Source organism: Sylvia atricapilla, chromosome 1, assembly GCF_009819655.1.
Source record: "Sylvia atricapilla isolate bSylAtr1 chromosome 1, bSylAtr1.pri, whole genome shotgun sequence".
NCBI lineage: Eukaryota > Metazoa > Chordata > Aves > Passeriformes > Sylviidae > Sylvia > Sylvia atricapilla.
The window spans coordinates 80690376-80716063 of NC_089140.1; the positions used below are offsets into that span (position 1 = coordinate 80690376).

At 41.7% G+C, this 25688-nt stretch overlaps 1 protein-coding gene across 1 annotated transcript in view; it reads right to left on the minus strand.

The window, feature by feature from the left end:
* The window catches only part of ANKRD33B (ankyrin repeat domain 33B), a 42076-nt gene extending 19239 nt beyond the window's left edge, over window positions 1-22837 (minus strand). The window contains exon 1 of the mRNA XM_066326533.1: window positions 22418-22837. Within this exon, the coding sequence (XP_066182630.1) occupies window positions 22418-22837 (420 nt within the window). The remainder of the gene's footprint in view (window positions 1-22417) is intronic.
* Window positions 22838-25688: the final 2851 nt, after the last annotated feature.

Genomic DNA, 25688 nt, shown 5'->3' on the forward strand with positions numbered 1-25688 from the left:
TTTAGGTTGATTATTTCAACGTAACAGCGACAGAGACGAGGTAATTATTCAGGTCATGAGTCCCGGGAGAAGTGGTGTTTATGTGCTACAGAAATCCATCAAGCACATAAGCCCTAATATTATCTGCAGAAAATAATTTAGGCTGACCTTTTAAAGAAAGGGCTGCAACCGCTTAGTCACATGCACATTTGTATTGAGAAAAGTGACAAAGAAAAAGAACTGGAAATTTAAATAAATTTAGTCCAACTGTTGCTTGATCAAAACCCCATATGCCTGGAGGGGGCAAAGGGGGAGAGGCTAATTTTGCCAGGGAAAGTGATCAGAGAAGTACAAAAAGGCATCCAAGGGGGGGTTGGAGCATCAGTGTGCAAAACTCTCTGCCTGCTCTTCAGAGGAACAGAGTAGCCAAAAGTCCAATCCTGTATCCAAAATCAAGCCCAAATGGCACTAACCCTGCCAGTGCCTCAATACTGAAGGCACAAAATTGCCACCTTTGCTTTGCAGCATTATGAGCATTTACAGATCCATTTCCCAGTATGGACAGCACTCCACTACATAAAAACACAGTCCAGTCCATGGACAGGCAGATGATGACCCATCATTTTTCCACTCCAATTTTTGGGATATGTTCGGCTTCACTTATTTCATAAACACTTCTTCAATCAGTCAGGTCACATGTCTTTAAGTAAAGGTATATGTATCATCTCTGCAGAAATCCTTACTTAATCTATTCTAATCCAAATCCCCATGATCACCTCTAAAAATAGTCCCAGGAAAGTTCGTTTTACTACGCCTGCAAAAGCTTGCATTACACAACAAAGAGAACCTGTGCCACTTGTATAATAAAGCAGACAACAGGAAAAGGTAATAAAAATAGAGGGGCTTTCCTTATTTACTAACATGTATGTCATCTGAATTGTTTTCAGCATCACTGGTGATATAAGCAGCTGGCAGAAACCTCAGCTGTAACTGCTAAGAACCATAAGGGTTCTTAGAAGGGAAATAAATACATGCTGTGTAGTCACAGATATTCCAGTAATTGGAATATATAAGAAATATGTGGCAATTCTGAGACATGCTTATGAGATATTAACCCTTCTCTATTTTTTTAAATAATATCAAGATACATAATAAAAGAAAATAATTCAGTAGGAAATCTAAACCCCATGAGCTGATGGGGACTTGAGGGTTGTGTACTGTTCTACAGGAGACTAGAACATGTGCCCAGTTCCTGCACTGCCTCACATATCCCAACACCAGCCATCTAGCTGCCTTTTGGAACAGCTTTCTTGACCAAAGTCTGGGGGAGAGGACAGCTGAAGAAATGATCTTCAGCCCATGGGAAGCAGAACTGGAGCATCACATCTAAAACAGTGGTCCTTTTTTTCTTCTCACTCCTACAGGGAGTTCTCATCTTCCCATGAGGCAGAGTCCAGATGAGACAACACCTGGGAGCTCTGTACCCCATTCTGCACCCTAGGGATGCTCCAGGAGCTGTGGAGGGTGACTTCTCTCTCACACTTCTTTACCTGCTCCATCTGCCACCACCTCTCACCCTACACCCATCACCTCTCATCCCCAATCACACCGTGTCCAAAGGCCTGGAGGGCTGATAAAGCACAAAAGGCATTTTTGGACTGTACAACCTGACCAGCAGCCAGTGGTGGCTGGCACCTCCTCTCCCCATCAGCAGAGCAAAGGGCTGCTTTGTTCTTGGCTGCATTCCATCCTCTTTACAACCATGGCAGAAGTAGGCCAGAAGCAGAGCCACTCAGGATTACATTTAACAGTGGGAACACCTCTGCAGAAAAAATATGAGCCAAGGGATGCTCGCTGACTGAGTGGCAAGAGGCCTGGGCTGCATTGCCAGCTGTTTTCCTCTGACTTATGCTGACACTTGATAACACTTCTTGAAACAGCAGCAAGTGGATGTATGTTATCACATGAATAATCTTTTACTGCTCTTTCCTTTCTGAACCTCAGCTGGATCTGAGTATGTGAACAAGAGCCAGCAGCAGCCACAACTAGCTTGGGAATATCTTAATCTTGAGATGCTTGTGTTAGGAAATTTAATGTGATTCCATTGACACATACTTTTAAAATAACTGCTCAAGATGTTAGCAGATATACACATTCATGTTAAGTATCAATTTTGTTAAAATACTGTATTATTTTTCAGTGACAGCTGGTAAAGGATTAGGAATCTACTCATCAATCCGAAGTTTCAGCAGGAAGAAGAATTTCCTTTGCTAGTCACAGCCGACTGACGTGCAACAAAGCAATATCAAGAGGTTTATATGGAAAGAGATGAAACTGGGATCATTTTCCCACTGAGTGATATTTGATGTATGCAATCAGTCCAAAATAAAGCTCTGGAATGCATGCAAGATCTCTGGTCAAAGCAGAACTTAAACAAGGCATGATTTTAGAGAAGGACTAAGTAAGGAAACTTTAGGGAAATGCTGCTTAATACAAACAACATATCCTTCAAATGAACTGACAGATCATCTAGTGGATCTTACCAGCATTATATATAAGATAAAAGGAAGCTGTATCAGGATTCAATAACATGGCAAAATAGCCCAGAATTCCATGTTTGAGAAAGGGTTCTGTGTTCTGTTTATGAGGTGCTCAGCTACAAAGAACAGAAAGTAGTGTGGGAAAATGTTAGGGGAACACAAATTTTATCAGATTAAATTTCATATTTTCATTTTATTTAGACTGTCACATTGGGCACAACTAATAAACAGTGATGATCCCTGATAAATAACGCAGCCTTTACTAATCCTAGCTTACCTGTTTGCACTGCACATAAGTAATCAGTGTTAGAACTGTCAAACGTTGGTGCTAAGACTTCGTAAGTGTTGGTGTTAGTAACACATGATCCATAGCAGCCAAATTTATACAGTCCTCTTTGTTATGCCTGGTTTGGCATCAGAGCTAAACACAGGATATTCTGCTTTTTTAAAAAGCAAGCGGTCTGGCTTCAGAAAAGAATGTAAATCCCATGTCTTTACTTCAAGGTGCTTTGAATATTAGCAACCCAAACCATTAACTACAAGAGGGCTGGGGAGGCAATGTGACAGACTCCCACCAGCATCAGGGTCCTGCTACAGCAAGTGGTGAGTGGGTTTTAATTTCATTTCTTTTTCTTTCACAAGCTTGATATGCAACGTTTGCAAAGGCTTCCAATGGATGGGGACAAGGATAATGTGGTTCTGGGTGCTTAAATGAACAGTATGTTGTTGTGCTTTGCTTGGAACAGCTGTTTCCAGCTATCAATACATTCAAAGCAGAAAAATGCTGACTGCTTCCTCCTGAGGACACCTGAGGCTGGGATCACCTGCTGCTTTGGCTGCTTTTTGGCTATTTGCTGCACAAAGCTGCAGTGGGTTTGGGCATCTGGAAGAACGAGTCTTTGTAAAAAAGCTCGAACTTTTTTGGATATAATTATATGTAAAACATTTTAGAGAGTCTCTCAATTGCCAGATTACTTCAAAATCTGATGTAAAAATTGTAGTTTTCCTGTGAATTCTATCACAAAAAGCATTTTGCTTATTCTATTTTCAGAAAGACAAATCCCCTAAAATGTAAACAAAGTGATGGTCAAAGCTGGATCATCTAACAGCATAACCAAACCTGGTGTGACCTGTATGCAGTGCACTCTCTCAGCACATAAGACCTCTGGGAACATTCAAAAACAGGTTTACATGTGAACTCCAAGTCCTGTGCCTGACAAACTCTACTGTTAATTCTCTCCTTGTTTCTAAATATACACATACCTTCATACACACCTAGGATGAAAAGGTGTTTGCATCATTTAAAAAGCATTTTGTAGGGCATTCAGAAACCATGTGAAATCTATTTTGTGCACTGACATAACTGTCAAAAAGAGCTCCCTTTGGCTTTAAAGCATATGATTCAACTCCTCTCTGTGTTTAATAGATGCATTTTCCTTTTTGTTACATTCTGTCAGATGCAGGCAGGCTGTAGTTGAGATCTGTTGCAAGAAGCTTAATAGAGTGTTTGAATGCATAGTTTGGTGGTTTTTTTCAAGAGACCTCTCCAAAAATAGTGACTCACAAAATCTTCGTAAAGATAAATTTCAGTTTGACACTGAGCAAAAGATGAATGTAGAACCTTTTCTGCTGTCAGACTCTATCACTATATCCAATCTGTCTCCTCTGTAAAGAACATTTTAAAGCCACCAGAACACTTTCACTGTGAAAGTCTCTGAAATGACCAGCCATGGGCTTGCAAGCACCCTCTTGTGGCAGTAAAGTACTGTAGTTTTGTTTAGGAAAAGCCTTCCCAAGAAGTTTCACAAGTTTTCCCCCAACTTCTGTAAATTCATTTTGCTACTGTTCTTCTGAGCCTTGTGGTTGTAAAATCTTGCCAGACCCAAAACTTGTAATGAAAGAGCTCAGGAACAGTCTGTCAGTGGGAGGAAAAAAACCCATAACCTCAACCAACCAAAAAACCCAAAAAACAAACAAACAAAATCCTTAAACCTGAAAGCTTTTTCCTCAGAAGAAAATCATCCTGATGAAGTAAAATACCCCTCAGGATGAAATCTCTTCCTTGCAGAGGCCCTATTCTCACCAAGAAGAGCAACTGTACACCCTTCTTGTGACTCCAAAGAGGGGAACTGACCACACACTACACACAGTGCTGCATAATGAGGTGGAGCTAGATGAGCTTTAAACTCCCTTCCAGCCCAACCCATTGCATAATTCTAGGATTTAATAATACCACACACAATTTCCTCACCAGCCTATTTCTTCACCCTTTGATCTAAAGAAGCTGTAAGAGCACTAGAGGCCCAGTCTCAGAGTGCCATCTGACAATGAGTTTCATAATGGCATTAGTGGATACTTAACTCCCTCATTGTGTCTTCTTCCCAACCAATCCCGTGCTCCACCTCTTGAACCTCATTGCTTCCTTTTCTCTATCACTTCTAATAATAAAACTCCCTCTTGATCTTGGATGGTCTAATAATAAAATTACTGATCCTGAAATTGACCCAAATGGACCCGGAAAATGTGGTAAAGTTTCTTCCCCAGTGAGAAAAAGACAGGGAAAAGGACCAGCTGCCCTCGCACTGCAGAAGGGCGCATGTGTCTCAGATGAGAGTGTTAGTATTTCCCCTACAGCATTCACCTTACATACCTCAGTCTAGATGTGCTATCACACAGCAACAGTCAAAATCCTCTTTTCAAACAAGAGGAAAACACGGTAAACAACAATTTTGTTCTCCATGAGAAACCAATGTTCAGAAAGAAATGTAAGTTGAAATATTACTGGTAGGTATGAAAGGGATTCTCCACCTGGACCAGGCATTACTATTTTACTTCTATCAAGCAAAGATCTCACTGATAGGATCTCATCATCTTGCCTCTTCAGTTTATTAGCAAGCTACTGCAAGTGACAATGGTGATTTGGATGTCAAAGTTTCCAGGTTCTTGAAAGCCCTTATCATTATGCTTTCCACAATGAAAGAGCTTCATTTATCTAGGTTATGCTTTTGGTTTTACCTAGACTAGTTTTCCACTCATTTATGTCCCTTCTTGTTCTTTCCCTAGCTCTAATAAAGCAAAAGATTTTCTTTTTTTTTTGGGTGCATAAATATAAAAAAAAAGTCTCCTGCTTTTTATTAGAAAACAAGTGTTTTTGAGCAATAGATGCATTTGTGGTGAATGGATGAGGCTGTTTTTCACCCAGAGACCTAAAGTGGATTTTTGTATCTGTGGATTAATGTCAATTCCTGTGATCCTAAAAGGTTGCAATCCTGTAATCTACAGCTCTGTGGAATGCAGCTGCTGTGGAATATTACAGATGACCATGCTGAAAGAAAAAAAAAATAAAAAAGAAAAAAAAAAAGTATTTTTATAGGTATTAGTACTAGGATGAAACTTGGAGGAAAATACCACAGTTCCTGACTTCATAGGAAGCTTTTTGCTCTTTCCCACCTATGCATGGCTTATTACTAGTGCTCCAAAAATTGCACTGAAAAGTTAGTCTCCATAAAAAGAAGAAAAAATAAAAAAAGGGAGGAGAGAGAGAGAAGAGAGGCAGTAATAAGTATTTTTTTTTTTCACACATTCTTGAAAAATTCACAGTTTCTGAATCCTGGAGATTTTCAGTTCTGGGTGAAAGCACTACCTTCAAACAAAATATGCAATTTTGCAGTAATACACTGTTCACGAGCACTATAAATTTTATTCTCATCGTTTTCATCTTTTATAGCTGTTAGAACCACTGGTGACTGCGATCACATTTTAAATTACAGCAGAACACATGACCTGTGTTTCAGTAAGACCTCTATTTTTTATGTAAATGTGCTTTGGTCAAGGGCAAACAGGGCTATGTTCTTGTGACTTACACCTACAACGTTGGCTCTGTAATGCTCATGGGTGATTAGAGAGCAAGGACTCCTACTATAAAACTCATCAACCTACAATTCTGTCTATTTAAGTAATAAAGTCACTGATAGGCTGCACACAGCCACTGGAGAGGAAATCCAGCATGCCTCAGGCTTCTCATTAAGGAATGGTTCCTTCCTGAAGGTTTAGCATCACCCTGTGAAAAATACTTCTATTTTAAGAAAAGGCAGAATTACAGTCTTGAAAGATCAGAGACTAGCACTTGGCTAAATCCAAAACACTGCTGCTACTGGCTTGCAAGTCCCAGTGAAAAGCCTCACATTAATTTAATGCTGTATTTAGGGAATAGGCTCATCCACCTTATTAATCTGAAGGAAGATCAGCCTTGCATTTTTTGTTTGACAAAACACACACTGTGACATAGAATCAATCCGTCCAGAGGGACATTTTTTCCTCTAGGAGCTCACTGGTTTTTTTATACCCAACTTTTTGAAAAGCATGAATAATATGGTTCAAAAGCAGCCTGGGGGTTTGTTATTGGGGTTTTTTTATTAAGTGCGTATTCCCATTTTAAATTTCCCTTTTATTATTTCAGTTGGCTAGATAAGGATTCACTGTAGCTGTAACAGGTATCAGGGTGTGAGCAGACAGTTCAAGAAAGGTAAAAATTGTATCTGGAATACCCAGGTGGGACACAGTAGCATCATCATCTTACCTGTCTCAGGTTAACTACAGTATTACAATTTGAGTTTAATAAGCAAATGCAGCACACCCTGGTACTGCCTGTCCTTGGTGGCAAGAGCAGAGTGAGTCTTTCCTCTTCTATAGAGCCTGTGACCACACTGTTTGTCTCAGCTAAGAGTTTAGCTCTGTGCAATAAAAGGCAGAAAAGCATCTTCTGCCTCTGTGCTTGGATCTAAAAAGCTAATCCTCTAATGAACACACCCCATTCACCTTAGTAATAAGGAAACATAGGGAGCTCCTGAACATTTGTGTACTACTGAATATGAAGAAGACAGAATTAAATATCTGGGGAAAAAAGAGGGAGAAGCAATTTCACATTGTATTCAAATAGCTGGAATTTCTAGAAATCTAGAAATTCTAGCCTTTGTTAAAATAGCTAAATCGTTGATACAATATATATACTTTATAAAACAGTTTCCATCGAACAGTCCAGAAACAGTTCTCCTACTTCATAAAACTGGAGAATATTTAGATAAACTGTTGAACAGATATTATTAAGACAGGAGTCTAGGAATTCATATAAGCAGTTTTTTAATTTAGGGACCTATAATTATGAGAGAAATGGTAGCTATTAAGAGCACAGCTTTTTTAACAAAAGAACAGCTTTTGCTGAAAAGAAGCACTCTACAAAAAACCCAGCATGTACCAAACACATTTGATGGAGGTTTCTCAGAGCTGTTTGCAGTGAGCTTGACACATCTCTGTGAGCCACAGCAGCTGAATTACAAGAGTCTTTGGGTATGTGAAGATTTTGCTCAGCTGCAGGGTGGTATTTTTTTGATAGCAGCTCACTAATGAGAACAGTACCTTATCACACTGTGGAGCCTTACAATGATGCTGCAGGCCCCTGGAGGGAAAAAAAAAAAAGAGATAGCTGGCTTGTAGGAAATGTTCAGTATACAGGTGGAAACTAAAAGTTTTCAGACAAAATCAGAATCAGACAAAATATGTGGGGTTGGAAGGGACCCATCAGGATCATCAAGTCCAACTCCTGGCCCTACACAGCACCATCCCCAAGACTCAGACCTTGTGTCTGAGAGCATTGTACAAATGCTTCTTGAACTCTCTCAGGCTGGTGCTGTGAACACTTCCCTGGGGAGCCTGTGCCAGTGCCCAAACACCCTCTGGGTAAAGAACATTTTTCTAATACCCAACCTAGACCTCCCCTAACACAACTTCATGCCATTCCCTCAGGTCCTGTCACTGATCACCACAGAGCAGAGATCAGTGCCTGCCCCTCCTCTTCCCCTCATGAGGAAGCTGTAACTGCAATGATTGGTTGCTTAGAGAGACTTGTTCATTGAAATAGTAAAGAGGTGGCTTGTAAACACAATTTTTATCATTTCTGCCGTGCCCAACTCCAAAGCAATGAAATTTTCTAAGAGATGAGAAAGAGCACACTTGCTTAGAAGAAATACTGCAAAGAAGATTCCATTATTATTTGGGCAACTTTTACATTTCATAATGATGAAGAGCATGATAGACAAGGAAACTCCACCATTAGATAAGCATGGAATGGTTAGCAGTAAATAGGAATAATGAGAATAAAAAGCTGGAATAAGGAGGTATTTCTGTATTTAAAATGAAGGTAGTAAATGCTGGTATAATTAACTATTCTATTATTAGTTCAGTATTCTCTTATTAGCAATATAAGACAGCATATATTTTCAGCTGTGCAACATAATTGCATACATTACACTGAACGATTCCCACTATGTATCTACTCCATAAAGAATAACACTATTTTTTCTAATATTATTCCTTGTCCATTTAGCAGTCACTCACAAGCCACGCTCAAGAACAAATCAAGCAGTTTTAGAGGAGATGGAGGCAAAACCAGAAGACTGGCTTTTTGTGGGCCTGATATTTCTGGGTCTGAGAGATTTTAGCTTGCTAGCAGCTGCTAACTTTTTGCCAAGGTAAAATTTCTCAAGAAAGCTTCTTCTCAAAACAATATTGGCAAACAACTATACTTCCTCATAACAATCTCTCCAGGTGGTGTTTTGCTGTTTCTCTAGTTTAACCAACGGGATTAGAGAGGTGTCATTCCTATTCACCAACCATGTTAAGTCTGTATTGGAGCACCTTATAAAAGGTACTAAGAATTAGACAATAAAGCCTTTTTTCTATGCTCTTTGTCTTCTGAAATATTTGGAGTCTCTCATCTTTCTTTTGTGTCCTACAACGACAGCTTTTCTCAATTGGATTGATGATTAAATATATTCAGCCACAATTAAGATGATAGATGGTAAATATTTTGCCATTTTAAAGATTTTTTTTTTTTTGGCACTTCTTTCTATTTCATCACAACTGATTATGTGGAGCATTAGCTGCTCTCCTTCAGCAGTGGACCTTTAAGGAGCATCCTTAAATCTGTCTATGTGTGGTCTGAGGACAGTAAATCTCAGCAGCATTAAACCTCCTAACTCCATACAGAGCTCCCCATGACGCCTCAGCTTGCCAGCCTGTTGGCATGGACAGAGCCCTCTACCAGAGCAGTTCAGCCACAGGAGCTTGTGAGGCAAACCAACAGCACAGTCTACTGCCAAGTCTTGCTCTTCCCTTGCCCTGGGCATGGACACAGGGCTTGGCAGCAATAAACACTCTCCTTCATTACCACCAGATCTACAAAGGTGCAGTTTCTTCAGCCCTAAGTTCTAGAAGCAGAGGCACTGAGAGTTTCACCTTCTGTTCTTCATTTTTTTAAATTCCTCTAATACGCATTTTATCATCCAGTGCTAGATGTCTCATTTCCTAAGTCTCACTCCCACCTTGCTCTTTGGCCAAAAAAGTGTACAAATAATCCTTTTGATTCTGAAAAGGTAAGAGATGATATTCTAACTGTGTAGACTTCAAAGCCTCTGAGCCCTTTGTTCCACAGAGAAATTCCACTTGCTACAGAAGCCTACCAGACTCTGCCCAGCTCAATCAAATGAGAGCCAAAAACCCCTTCCATGCCTCAGTTAGAAGACAGAGGTCATACGAAATTGCATCAGCTGCACAAAGGCAATGACTCATACAGGAGCAGTAAACTGAAGGGCACGCATACCTTAATGACTTCAAAACTCTTTTACAAGTTATGATCCTTTCTATTTTTGATTCAGGAGTGTCATGTCTCCCATCCACCCTTAAAAAAAGTGTGTTCTAACCTATCCTACACAGCGGGATGTTAGAAAGCACAGGGAGGAAATATCAGGGTCTTGTTTCTACTGGAAGACTAACAATTTATAACTTCCTTCTCTTTTTAATTCATGTGCAAGGAAAACTTGTACACCCAGATTTGAAAATTTTTGACTTTATAACATTTTACTTTCTGTATATTTTCATTCCCATTACATTTTTATGGCATGAATAACCTCATCAAAATGTGCCTGTCTGCATCATATATCTCTGCCCTAAATATTTGCTCAAGGAGAAATGCTTCATGTTAACTTAGACTTAAGATATTTTCAGAGACCATATAACAATTTTCTAACTAATTCCTAATTTCCCATTTCACTACTGCTAAAATTTTCATCCCTCATTCAAAATGCCTTAATCCAGAGGTTGGCTGTGAAGTTGTCAGTTTCCACTGGCTTTTACTTTTAGTTCAATAGGAATTAAGGTCACTTAGGTTTGTGTAGAAAAGCTGCCATGTAGTAAAAGCAACAGGAAGGTTTGTTAAGATCTTCCTTTATTCACATCAATGAGAAAGGGAAATTTTTTATGAAAAAGAAAAGAAGTTGAATCCAAAAAAACAATAATAAATGTGGGCTCTTTCCAATAACAGTCCATCTTTCTCATGATTTCAGAAGATAACTGTTTGGGGGTTGTTTTCTTTTCTCTTCTTTGAGGAGTGGAAGCTTGACAAACTTGACTAGTTTTTAATTACTAACCAAATGCTGCAATTTCTTATCCCAGATTTTCTGAAAACTTTATAGTTCTATTAGCTAAATAGACCACAGAATTGCAGTGGAAGTATGGTAAAACTTTTCTCCCTCAGTATTCAGACACTTGTAAGTAATAGCAGAATATTTCTTAATGTTTTTCTCAGTGTTTGGAGTAATTTTTTGTATTTCTCTGATGCAAAATGAGAGAATCATACTTAGTAATATGGAATCTTTTAAAGAGCAGATCTGGTCTTTTCATTTCTACTTGAAAATTATGAGCAAGTTGTTTCCTGCTACCTTCCATGTCTGACTCCTTCAATCTATCTCTGGAAAAAACAAACAGTAGCACATATCCAAAATGAAGGCCAGTTGCAATTAACTGGTTCTAACTAACGTTGTTATCAAAACTCTACAGCCAAAAATCAACTTCTTCGCCTTAACATTTGTAAATCTCACACTAGATTTTTGAATTTACTGTAGAATTTCTGTAAATAACATGGTTATACTACTTGATATTGCTATGTAGCAATAATCCTAGAAGCTCAGCCAATACAGGTAGACTTCAAAATCATGTATTTTGGAATATTACTGGTTGCAGTACCACCAATAATGAGGTATCATTCCAGATGCACTCCCCAAGGACCTTAAAATCTTAAAGGAAATAGCAGGACACAGCTCTGAGAAGAGAAGCAAGTTTGTGAAAGCAATGTTGACAGTGTTTGAATGTTTTTGTTAGGGTTTACATTGCATGAACAATGCTCACTTGCCCTTTGCTCTGTGAATGAAAAGCTGCCAAACCGTACAGGCTTTGCTCTAGTTCTTAGTTCCCTTATGATACACACTGACAATTTAGTAATAAATCACAACTGATGCAGCCACAGTACTAGAAATAGAAATTACATGAGAAAGAGGAAAATACAGTATTTTTAGGCAAGTACTCAAAATCTAAACAGGGTAACTAAGCACTATTTTAAAAACCTCCTCCCCAGAGGAATGTGTTTTGCGGATGGCAGGGAGTAAACAGAAAAAAGGGCCAATACACACACTAAACTCACAACTGCAATTGAAGTTATTATTTTACTTTACAGGAAAAAAACAAAAAACAAACAAACAAACAAAAAGAAACACAAAAAAACACTACTGATTTTTTTTTTTAATTCTCAAAACAATTAATTTATTTTGATAAATTCTCAAAACACGAATTTGGATATATTTGATCTAAATTTTCAAACTTCACAGACTGACAGATAATTGACCATGGGCTAGTTTACCAAGGATATTCATTACAAAACTGTGAACTATGCTTCTCTGCACACCCAGCTTGTGAAGTATTCAAACAGTGTCTGGGTTTCCCTCTAAGCAGCCCAGCCTGAAGCTACCAGCCCTCAGCTCACACTGCTGGGGAGATGTACTTCAGCAACACATGCACCACAGGTAAAGAGTGGACTTTGCACATGACTGGTTGCTGTCTGTGAATGTGGCCTTGTGAGCAGGTATGAGCCCCTGCTCCAGCAGACACAGAAGGTGGGACCTGAGCTGGAAGCAGCAGGGCAAGAGTGTCCCTGCGGGTTCAGTGCCTGTGCTCCAGGCACCCTGCTCCTGCACTGCCATGACCTGCCCTGGAACCACTCTTTCTTTCCACTGGCACTAAAGGAATCCCGCAATTTTTAATACCCTGCCTCTCTGTGATATCGTCACCCATATCACACGTATTTATGGCATTTAGTTGGCAGTGTTGGCCTATTTTGCCCCATGGTTACTGTCTCACTGCAGTTACCTACTGCAGAAGGGTAGCTCATGCTAATCTAGCATCAGGAACTGAAGCTCCAAAGAGAGATTTTGCTGACACCTGATAACTGGGGGGTTTCATAATTTTTACAACAGCAGAAAATAGAGTGCTGGGCCTGAGATATGGGAAGCGCTGGGAAACAGCATCACCTTACTTGAAAGGTTCAGGTTATGTTTTTTTTTCCCCTCATTTGACTTCAGATCCTAAGAGAATGGTAAGTGCATTTGTGATCTGTGAACATTGTCATAGGTGTATACCTGAATACCAGAGCTCTGCCTGCACCCATCTGTGAATGGAGACTGCTTATAAATCAGCTGTGCTGACTGTAATGAGCATAAACTGGGTCAAGCTAAAAATGCCCCTAGAAAAAAATGGCAATAGCAAGTAAAGGATATTTCATAATCTTTTGCCTTAAAAGAAAATAATTTGGGTGATTAATTTCAAGAGAAAAGTTCACCATTTATTTACCGTCTCTAGTTCTTTCTTTTTTGTTTGTTTGGTTGGTTGGTTTTGTTTTGGGGGTTTTTGTTTGTTTGTTTTGTTTTGCTTTGTTTTTTTGTTCCAGTCTGCTGATATTAGAATCACAGAATCAATAAGGCTGGAAAAGGCCTTGAAGATCATCAAATCCAGCCTTCAGTGGAATGCCACCATGCACACTGAGTCACATTGTGAAGTGCCACATCTACTCATTATTCAGCATTTCCAGGCATGGTGACTACACCACTTCCCTGAACAACCTGTTCCAACACTTAATCACAGAATTACACAGAATCACACAGAATAAGCTGAGCTGGAAGGGACCCATCAGGATCATCAAGTCCAACTCCTGGTCCTATGCAGGGCACCCCAAGAATCATATCTTGTGTCTGAGACAATTGTCCAACCACTTTTTGAACTCTGTCAGGCTGGTGCTGTGACCAGTTCTCTGGGGAGCCTGTGCCAGTGCCCAGCCACCCTCTGGGTGAAAAACCCTTTTCTAACATCCAACCTAAGTCTCCCCTGACTCAGCTTCAGGCCATTCCCTTGGGTCCTGTCACTGATCCCCACAGAGCACAGAGCAGTGTCAGCCCCTCCTCTTCCTCTCATAAAGATGTAACTGCAATGAGGTCTCCCCTCAGCCTCCCTTTCTCCAGCCTGAAAAAAACAAGTGACTTCTGCAGATCCTCACATAGATTCCCCTTTTAACCACTGTTTCAGTGAAGAAATTTTTTCTTAGTACCCAACTCGAACCTCCCCTGGCACAACCTGAGGCAATTTCCTCTTGTCCTATCGCTTGTTATTTGGGAGAAAGAAGATGACCCCCATCTTACCACAATCTCTTTTCAGGTGCTTCAGAAACTTACTGCTTCTAAAGTGTTTAACTTGAGTATTAAATATTTCAATTTTTGCTTCATGTTTCCACAAATATGTAAAGGATCTTATACACTTCATGGGAACTTTCATGGAGAGAAGTTTTGTAAATGCACTGAGACATCTGGCTTTAATAAACACACTATTTTAATTCAAGCAAGGGACTAGAAAGATTAGCATGTATCTAGCACTCAGTTCTAATTCCTATCCCACAGGCAGCTCTTCTCATGGCTGTCTTCACACATGGGGCATCCTTGCTGCATCCTTGCAAGAAGAAGAATTTTCTGGACTGTAAAATTCTTGCAGATCATATAGCATCAGTGCAGTAAAACAAGAAAGCACAGCCACAAATAGCCAGCAAAAAAAGTTCAGTCCCAGCCCACATAAATGACAGCAGGACTCAGCACAGCTCGGCCTCTGTCCCGTTGACTGGTGATGGCAGGAGGTTAATGGGGGATCCCAGAACCACTGAGCCCTTTCACACAGCCACTGCTTGCAGGCTCTAGGAGAGTCTCTGCCTGGGAGACTGCACCTGTCCCTGGGGTACAAGAAAGAGCCTTTCAGTCTGTTCCCAGAGGCCTTGAAATAAAGAGTTTTCCTTCCCTGTCAGCCTTGAATGGTTCACTCCCCCCTCCAGCCACTGGCCAGGCTGTTCCTCCAGGAACTCTGCGTGTTTTATTCCAGGCTGGCAGCTCTGCATGGGGAGCTCTGCTGAAGCAGTGTGACACAGCAGTGTCTCTGATATGCTCATGCTGCCCAGATTTCCCTGCAGACAGGACTCACCTAGCACAGCGGTGAGCCTGAAAGGTGTCTGCAGGACAGCAGGGAAAATAACATTTTTCTTCCTAGACAGGTTTCCTCTGGCTGGCATTTTTCCATGCTTCCAGGCATTTACTGTGTAGTACTCCTTGTCTCAGTGTAACCAGAAGTCTTCTCTACTATGTTTATATTTTTTAGTAGCTCAGAAGGGCTCTGCAAGTCTAAACACTTATATTTCATTCGAATTTGTAGTATTTCATTTTGCAGACCTGGCCAATACGTGCTATCTTACACTCTTACACTCTACTTCATTCTTTTTATAGAAAATCTGTAGAAAACTCTGTAGGAAGAAAAGTATTTTAAATTAACTCCTTTGTGGAGCTGAGCTCTGACTCTGCTTTCTCTTGGATCCTTTATCAAACTCGTATGATGCTTGCAGATACACAGAAGCATCACACTACCTTTCAAACAAAGCCTTCCTTTCCCTTTCATCCACACTTAAAGACACTTTTATGGAGGCCTTTCCTGTGTTTCACAATCAATTGCTGAACAGGTGAGCTGAGCCTTCTTACTACTAGCTCCAAATAGCAAGGTATCTAGGTTTTGTAAAGAAAAAAAAAGAAAAAAGGAAAAAAATCCAAATACGCCCTGAAAGACTCCTTTTATGAGCAGATTGAATGCGTTCCATTATCTGTCTCTTTTGCAGTTCAGAAAACTAATAACAATGAATTCTGCATAAGCCTCCCCCCTACAGCAATAGAAACAAAACTTCAAAACTTGTCCACGAGCCCAGTTCTGAGCTCTGGTGGCTGCTGGCAGCAGCTCTTGTCGCCAGCAGTTGATCTGTCCACACACAAGCTGTCACAAAGATGAGTCCTCATGTACTAAGAGGCAAAAGACAAAAAAAAAAATATCCCCAACCCTCATATGTGAGAAGATATTACAGGATCAGGCTCGGAACGCTGTACATCCGAAACGTGTGAACCAACAAAAGCCCAACCGTGAGTCATTCCCGTTTTGCATCATCTTGCTTTCAAATTGCTCCCCGTGGAATTTAACAGACATAATAGAAAATAATAGAATTGAAAAATGGGAACTATTTCCACATAGTGGGTTTTTCCCACAGTGGATGCAATTTGAATTGCTAATTCGCTGCCAGATGTGCAACCACAGACTCTGTGACAACAATCCTCTTCCTACAGCACTTGATTATTTCTCATTGTGACTCACTGAGTATGTTGCAGGATTATATCTAGCCCAGGTTGGAGGGTTCCCATTTTTGTATTTAATTAAAGAACACTCAGAAACAGGTAAATTCAAACCTATGTGGCATAGTATTTTAAATAATTTAGAAGGGTAACCCTCTGAGAGAAACTTTATTTATGAAAACATTAAAGGTGAACTCTGGTCTCAAATAAGGCCTGTGGGAATTCTTCATTGTTTTCACATTCTCCAGAGATTTTCTTTTCTATTTAAAAAAATCTACCAGCAGTTTTTAGCAACTCCACCATTAGTTTTTAGTGCAATTCTACCTCTGTCTCAAAAGATAAACCTAATTCCACTGTGTAATGACAGATGATAGATACAGAAAGAACATGCAGAAAAATTCTTAGCAGGCTATATAGCACTTAAATATATATAAGAAACACATTATATTTCTGTCATACTTACTGAACACAGCTGTCCCAGACAACCAGTCTTATTAGGCTATCAGTAGATTTTAAATGTAGCTGTATTTTTTAACATCTGGAGTCAGCCTGTGCTCAGATGATGGGTAACCAGGATCATCAGTGCATCTCTGAGGAGCCCTGAAAGCCACACACTTGATTTAAGACCCCAACGTGAAAGATTGCTTAAAGCAGAACTGAAGACTGAGGTGACCTTTACTCCTGCGCTACTGTCAGACTAAAACCACCCCTCCCATTCCATATACTTTGCACTAAGCAATTTGTCAAAATTTTTCAAGGAAACTATTCTTCATATGGTTTCCCTGGAAGTTGAAACTATCCACTTGAAACTAGATTAAACTTGTACAACTTCCTCATGTGGACTTCAAATCTGTATTTGTCCATTCCAGTTGGACCTACCTCTGTTAGCTAATGCTGCTTTGGACACTAAGTACGACTTATATCATACTACCTGTCAGCTCCATGGAGGGCACAGTCTGCTCTGGCCATGCAATTCCAGCAGTGCTAAAGACCTACATTCCCATTCTTTATGTCTACACATCCTCGTGGTCTTTATTAATTGTTCTCTTTAATCCACAGAAATTATTTTCTGTGGGCATACTTTTTTTCAGTAAAGTTATTTTAAAGGATACCTCTTTGTGCCAGGTTTACAAGGGCATTAGTGACTAACACTGCAGATGAGTACAGAGGAGCAGGCAGACAGCTGAACTGCTGCCCACACTCTTCTGGTAATACCTCTGAGTGCCTACCTGTATCAGTCTGGTTCATGCTCTGGTTACCTCACCAAATTCCCTCTTAGCCAGCTCACTTCATATTTTCCATGCTCCATCTATTTCTTTCTGATGGCTAACCTTGAGCTGTAATTACTGTATTTGAAGAATTCCCCCCTTTTTTTTTGACATCTACAATTCTTTACCTTACTTCCTTTGTAAGCACAAACATGTAGTTACAGGGACATTTTTTACTGCCTTTGAGTATTTCTGTACTTTTTAAAGGATTTATATATTACTTTTGTTGTTTTGTTGTCCTTTTAAAAGTATTTTCACCAAAAAAATTCCCTTTCGTGGTTTAGTGTCATGATGTTAAGTTTCAATACAACTGTTTCCATGAGAATGCTTTGTATAAGATAATATGAAGGAACTGAAGCTTTCTATGAAAATAATAATTAGAAAAATATTCTGAGCACTGTAGCAGATGATGTTGTTCAAATCTATTTTCTGACATGGGTTAACTTAAGCCACAAAACCTGAAAAGCAATATGTGACAGGGAGAACTTCATCCCTTACCAGAAAATGTTGGGCTCTTGATTTTTTATTTTTACAAGCTAAAACTCTGAAAATTAAAAAAAAAAAGTTAACAGAGTGTTACACAAGCTCTGGCACTTTTTGTGATACATGACTTTTTAGAAAAGCATCATCCAACACAATGTTCCCTCATCCAGAAAGGGGGAATCAAACCACTGGCTCCCTGTCCTTCACAACCAGTTGCAATTTCAGAAGCCCAGCCCTTTGGCAAAGACAAATTCAGGTGTCAGCTCCATGGAGGAGTCACTGTGCATTGCTCCGTGAAAAATTCTGAAGGTTAAAGTTCCCTAAATTGGGTGAGTTGCCTGAAGCAGGTTCTTTGTGGCAGTGCAGAGCCTGAGGAACTGTCTGCAGCACAGGGCAAGGAGAATAACATGACAGGTCTGATGCCTTGGATACCCTCACGGACCCAGTGAGGAAACCAGGTGAGTGATGCCACCTCAAAACACTCACTCGTGGTGTGCAGCTCACAAACAAGCCTAGGCTGCATTCAGAGAAACATTTCCACAGTTATGTCCATAGCTGTCTCTGGAACTGAACAAAAGACTCATTGAGCAATGACAACAACAACAGAAAAGAAAAACAGAAAAATACTACAACAGAATATTCTTGCTAATATGGGCTCTACCATGTGTAAGATCAGCACAAAACCTTTCTGTGGATCAGCTGCAGTGATTATTTTCAACCAGGCAAGGGAATGTTCTTTGCCTTCTTTTCTCTCTCCCCCATCTCTTAAGGCTTTCTCTATTGTCATGGCAAATTTCTATATTTGCTTGCAATTTGCAGTTAGGTAACACCAGATTTTGAAACTCTGTCTTTCTGAGTATATATATAATCCTGGTCACCAGGCAAAATTTGATATTAAGTGATGTTAAAATGATGAGATAAAAGTATCTGTAATTCTAGAAATTTGGCTAGTGAGGAAGGAGAACCAATCCCCATGCAACAAGGTGAAAAGTAGCACCATTAGCCTATGGTCTCAGTCAGGTCAGGCAATTTCACCAGAGCCATGGTTTTATTTTCCCATGTCTATTTTCAAATTCCTCTTTACTGTTAGGGTAAATACACAAACACTGAAGAAGGGGTCACCCTGCATGATGTGCAATTAGTATATTACAGGCTGTCATAGTTATTTTCCAAATATTTCAGTGTTGGTTTGGGCAAGGAGAGGAAATGAGCAGTACCAACGCAGTCCTTCAGGATTCCATGGACAGACAGCAGTGCAAGAGAAGATGAGGGGATCAGCCATTTGGGGATCCTCTGCAGTCAATGATATATAAACTGTTGTTGTCTTGACAGTAATGAAAACAAGACAGAGAAGATACAGACCTTCAGGCTACATGTGATGACTAATAAATCAGATGTTGTAGAGTCTGGTTTACTGCAGGAAGGTGAATTTAATGAAAACTTGTGCCTGCCAGGGGGTTCTGCAGCTCATGAACTGACTATGGGGAAAATCCGCTTCTGAAGAAGGGACACAAAAAGCCACTATCCAGGCTTGGCAAATTGACTCAAAGAGACAATTGATGTATTTTGGCACAAAGGGTGGAGGAAAATAAGTAAGGGTACCTCTGGATCCTGGCATCTTCCAGACAACTGCTTCTACATCTTCAATCTGTACATTTATACTTTAGGGACAATGTAAAACTAAGTAAAAACAAAAAAAGGCTCATTGTGCCCAGTTTAGGGCATTTGGAAGTTTCTTCATGTTGCATTTCATAACCTGAGTTTATTTACTTTCAGAATCAAAATATAGTGTTGTCTTACTACAATAACTTGTTTTGTCTATTTTGAAGAAAACTTGATTTTGAAATTGTGAAAATGAAAGTGTACTGTCCCTACATACCTGAAGTTGTCAGATCAGGATGGTGAAAATAGTTAATATCCTCAGCTGGACAGCCCTCCCTTCACCACCCCACTTTTCAAAAATCAAGTTATTCTTCATTCTCGGCCCTGTCTAGTGGAAAAGGAATTAAAACCTAGAAGAAACAAAAATGCAGTTTATATGTTCACGGCTTGGGGAAAAAAAAAAAAAAAAAGGTAAGATACAGAAAGGTTAAAAAAATTAAAATAAGACAAAAAAATAGAGCTTTCCAACAAATGCATACAAGGTAACATTGTAGACAAACATTATCCTGGCAAAAGAAGATGTCAAAAGCCAACAGTAGTTTTAGTTTCAACAACTAAAAAACTTCATGAGCACAACAGGTGTGTGTAACTTGTTTTGTTACCTTGTGGCAGCAAAATTGTCTTATTCATGGATAATGTCCAATGACTTTAAAATCAAATTCAGGAGCAAAAAGAAAAAATATCCACCGAAAGGGTGATAAAAGGCCTGAGTGAAACTTCCCTTTTGTTTGGTAGAGTTCTCTAAAAAAGGTCGTTTTCCTTTGCAAAATAATGACAATTTGCTTCAATATCCCTGAGCAGGAGTCACACCTGAAGTCTCCGCTTCCTAGTCAAAGATTTCTCCCACTCCATTCACATCTGTCTGGAAAAGACCAACTGTCCTCTCTGTACTGCTGTGAGTGGGGCACTTCTGAGAGGAAGGCAGGGAGAAAAACTCGTGTCTACCACATCATTCCTGTAGCTTCACAAGTTGCTGAATTCCAGAACTTTTTTACTTTGTTTTCATAAAAAATGAAGAAAACAGAATTTTATGCCAATTTTTAATTTCAGGGCAAATAGAATATTCGCCTAAGTAGATGTTCTTTTTGTTTTGTTTTGTTTTGTTGTTTTTACAGTATGAACAAAGAAAATAAACTTTCAGATTCAAACTAAAATTTTGTCTCTTTTCTCTGCCGCTGAAGAGATAAAGAGCAATTTTGGGAAGGGAGATGGTGAAGGGAGGGCTGTCCAAACAGGTGAATTTGCTGCTTTCACAACCCTGATCTGATCACCTTTGCCAAAAGAGCAGCTGCAGAACGAGGGCTGATGCTCATGCTGAATTTGGTCATACCTGTTGACTGAGGTCACCAGCCCTAAGAGAGGGTTCTTGCAGCTTCTTGCCCTCTCTTAGGTGGGAAGGCCACTTTTTCAAAAGGGACAGCTCTGAGGCACTTGGCCCTTTATGCCACGTGTATGGAGGGGCCAAACCTCCCACATCATGACACACTTGAGACATGCTGAATCAATGGTCCTCAGCAGAGGCTGGAGCCCAAACCCCCCACAGTTTCAGGGATGAGGTTAGGCTCCAGCCCAGGCACAGCACTAATATATGGGATAGGTGTATCTGCAGGATCTTCAAAATATCCTGTAATGTACAACTGGATCTCACATGTTACCGGATAAAGTATAACCACACCACATCCTGGCCTGGGCAGAAGAGTTGATGTATTTTTTTTCTGTCCTCTGTTGCTCATTCCCACCCTCACACCAGAGGGTTACTTCTCTCTCAGATGTGTTAATACAACTTTATGTCTTTTTAAGAAACTTACAAAAAATCAGATCTAAAAATCTGTATTAAAATCAATGCTTCAAAGAAGAAGTAAAGATATTTCTAGGAAAAATTCCAGAAGTGCATATATCTAAGACACAAGAAAAGCTCCTCTCCAGACAGAACCAAACACAAATTATAGCATTCTTTTCAATGCAAAGACCACTTATGTTACCAGAATGTGGAAGTTACTTACCCAATTAAAATAATACAGGTTTTCTTTCAAAACACTGCTGTCACAAAATGGTCACAGAACTGTTTTTTGCAATTGTTAATGCAAATTGTTAATGCAAAATAACTTGTTAGGCTTAAACTAGTAATACTGGTAATCTTCAATATTGCTGTTCAAATATCCCAGTAATGCATTAATCAAAAGATCTTTCCCAAGTTTTCACCTTCTGATTTAGAGAAGTACGCTTCTGTCCCTGCAATTTACTGAGTAGCAGGAAAAAAGCTGAACCACAAAACTTTTACTGATACAAACCCCAAAAATAGATTATCAGCAACAAAATAAATACAAGGAGAACTCTGAAAAACGCTGATTTTAGCACAGGCATACCCTGGGCTCTGTTTGGCAATCTAGGAACCAGGAACAAGCTTACGTTTTGCGGAGCGCTAAAGGAAAAAGGGAAAAAAAAAAAAAAAAAAAAAAAAAAAAAAAAAAAAAAAAAAAAAAAAAAAACCAACACCCTCCACATACACTTTTACCAGCAGCTCAATATTTCAAGGTGAACATCATAAAGTATTGCAGGGGATGAACAGCCCAGAAAAGATGAAGGTTTTTTGATGCTGAACACAGCCGTGACCAGCGATGCCCCTCTCCGTCCCCAATAAACAGAGGGAAAACAAGACCCAGTTCAAAACTGATCGCGGGAAAACCGGAATCTCAGCCTCTGTCTCATCCCGTACACCGAACCCTCAGGCAGAGGTGGAAAGTCGGGGCTGGCAAGGCGAAGCTTTACGGCCTTCCCCGCTCCTCTGTGCCCGGGTCCCGTCCCCCGCGGGGTGCAGAGCGGCGTCCCGGGGAGCGGCAGGGCTGTGTCCCGGCTCGGCTGGGCGCCGCTGCGCCCCGGGCTGCGGGATGCTCTCACTCACCCTGCGGTTGCGGTCGGCCTCCCGCACCTCCTCCTCCTGGGGGCCCTGGCGGATGAGCGCCTTCAGCACGATGCTGTTGTTGGTGCAGCAGGCTCGGAAAAGGCTCAGCGCCTCGGGGCTGTCGCGCTCGTCCCCCTCCAGGGACCAGAGGTCCTCGTCGTCGTCGTCCAGCCCCCCCGGAGGGTAGAAGGAGTCGTCCGAAGCGATGCTGCAGGTGTCGGGCAGCTCGGAGAAGTCCTCGTACTCCTCGCAGTCCTCCTCCTCTTCCTTCTCTTCGTCCGGCTCCTCGGCGGCAGCCTCCGCCGCCCCCTGCTCGGGGCCGCTCTCCGCCCCGGCGCCGGGCATCTCCTTAGCGGCGGCGGGCGCGGGGCAGACCCGCTCCCCGGGCAGCTGCTCGCCGTGCCCCGACAGCAGCACCATGGCGGGGCCGGCCCGCGGGGGCTGCGCCGGGCCCCGCGGGGCGCTCAGGGCGCCCGGCAGCCGCGCCTCCGCCTGGCCGCTGTCCCCTCAGGCCGGTGTCAGCCCCCGCCCGCGGGCCGCCGCCCGGGCCGGGGCATGCCGCCGCCTGCGGGGAGGGTCCGCGGGGGCCGGTCAGCGCCGCCGGCCCGGCCCCGGGGAGCTGCCGCCGCCGCGGGGAGCGGGGAGAGGCTGCGGGCGGGCAGGGCGGCTCTGGGGAGCGCGGGCAGCCGTCGAAGTGCCGGCCCGTAATCCGCTCAGCATCGCCGTGAGGAGACCGGGCTCGGGCGGAGCGGCGGGGCCGGGGCCGTGCGCGGGGGGAGCGGGGCCGCTGCTCCCTGCGGGCACCGGGCTGCGGGGCGGGACCGCGGCCCCCCGAGCTCCCCCCGGGCTCCTCGGGAGCGCTGCGCGGCGGGGACAGCGCCCCGGGGCTCGCAGGGGCCCGAGGCCAGCCCGGCCGCGGTGGCGGGGGCGGGAGCGGGGCCGGCGGGACCCCCGGCTGTCACCGCTCCTGCGGCACCCGCCGCGCCGGCCCGAGGGCCGCGGTCGCAGCGATGCGAGCAAAAGTTTTCTGGAATACAACCAGCCTGTGCGGAATTCGTCTTTTGAAATAAGCACTGAAACTAAGGGGGAAGACTGCACGGAATTTTCGTGCTTTAAAAGCAAGTAATTCATTAAATCAGCCCTGACGCTTTACCAACTGTAGAGATATCAGGCGCTCGCTTTGTATGGAGGGCTTTTGGAGATTAGGTTCAGAGGAATAATGCACGTATAAATTGAGTTCCTGCTTTGTCACAGTTCCTCTAAAATCTCTTTTCCCTTTCAAATGCCATGGATTAGCACTGTTCTCTGGCAGGGAAACAGTGGGGAGAAGCCCTTTGGTCAAAAAAATAGGATATTTGCTTTCTTCAACCGCTTTTTGAAGTGAATCTGATGTATTTGACATCCTCCAGCAAGTGAACGTCCAATGTCCAAGTCCCTGTCTGTCTGATGGGTGAGAAAGGAGGTGGTATTTCTGCGCGAGGGGAGGCAGATTATGAGCCACACTTTATACACTAAAAGAAGGCAGGAAGGAAAAGTAAAATGTAACTGCGAGTAAAGGGCCCCAAATAGTAGCTGTTTACAGCCTTACAAGAAAATACTGCGGAAAGCAGACATGGTGGGCAATACAAAGCCCAGCAGCTTCTTGCTGAATCCTAACTGGCAGGGTTATCCCAGTGCCCAGCAGGAGGATATCTGTAAGCAGAATTAGTATTAAATAGGTCCCTGATTGGCTGCTTGTGCAAAGGAGCTAAACTGGGAAAGAAGGAGATTAAACTATCCCCTCACCTCCAGACACCTCTGAGATCAGAGCTGGTGTAGATTACCAGCGGTGCTCATGCTGCCTGTCTCCCGTTATTCGCTTGGGTACAGACAGGCCCTTTCTCTCCACTGCTGCTGTGTGTGACTGCTCTCAAATGAAACAATTCTGAGCTGTCTTTGCCTGCAGCATGACAGCGCTGTAGGGTTCACTTTTTACACTTACCGCCTCTCCATTTGTTATGTATTCGCATTCACAGAGTTTAAGGGTTCCATTCATTTAACTTCCTGTTTTCTTCTCAGAAAGTGTGGCTAATGACCTGCTCAACAGATTGCTACCTCTTAGAATAGCACTTGTATTTCGAAAAAACTTGATTTTTTGCCTGAGATCCTGCAGCTGGTAGGGAGCATTTGAGTTTTCTCAGCCTGAACTCATCAGAAAAGCCCAGAAAGACTCTTGGCTCTAGTAACTTCAAATAGCAGAACAAAGCCCCAAAATAATTCTAACTACAGGGGAACAAAGAAGGGTTTTATGAAGATTCAGCTCTACTGTAAGAATTTATTAATCAAATATACTTGCTTTGTTTCTGTGTCATAAAATCAATCCAGAAGAATAAAGATTTACCATATTACCAGACTGTTTTTCAAAAAGTTATGTGGAATTTGTTAGCAAAGAGGCAGGGACTAGTAAATTTAAATACAAAAAAGCCCCAAAGCCAACAACAACATCAAAAACAAAACAAAAAAAAACCCAACCTTGAAAAACCTTAATGATAGCTAGAGGGAAAGCACAGTTATACAGGAAAGAAGTTTGACTCTGAAAAGTCATCCTTTTTTCTCTCTGTGCCCAGTTTACCTTATCAACTTATTAATAGTGGAGAAATGAATCTGTTTTCTCCCACAGCTCTAGTAGTTCTGCAGGGACCTTGGAGATGAAAACTGTTTTCTCTCACCTCAGCCTGTCACTTTCATCTCTTAAAGAACAGTGCTATACTACTTGAGCTTTCAAAGCAAGGTGTCAGGCTGAAACACGGCAGACATGATGCTTCCCCTTGAATTTTTCGCTTTAACAACCAGTATTGAGACTGCATTTCAAATTATTTAACCTGCAAGCAGCTTGGCAATAAGCTGGTGCAGCTAATTGGGCATAAACTGTGAACTTGACTCCTTAAGATGCTCCTGCAGCCATTTATTCTTGTCACACAGAGGTGCCCACCAAGGCTGCTCTGCTTGGGCACAGTCATAGATGTAAAGCAGATGATGTCTGGTCTGTTGGTTCCTTCAGTGATACAGCTTATACGTGACAAACAGGGCTTCTTGTCACTTGTACTTCTGTGTGCAAATCAAATTGAAAGAATGCGAGGAAAGGCCATAGATTAGGCCTTTAGAATGTGAGGAAAGGCTGCAGATTCTTTCAAATTATCCAAAAAAGCCCTTGTTTTCATGGTGTTTGTAAGAGGACAGCCTCAACTTTTCATCTGGAAAAGAAGCCACTTAATATAATTGAAGTTAAATG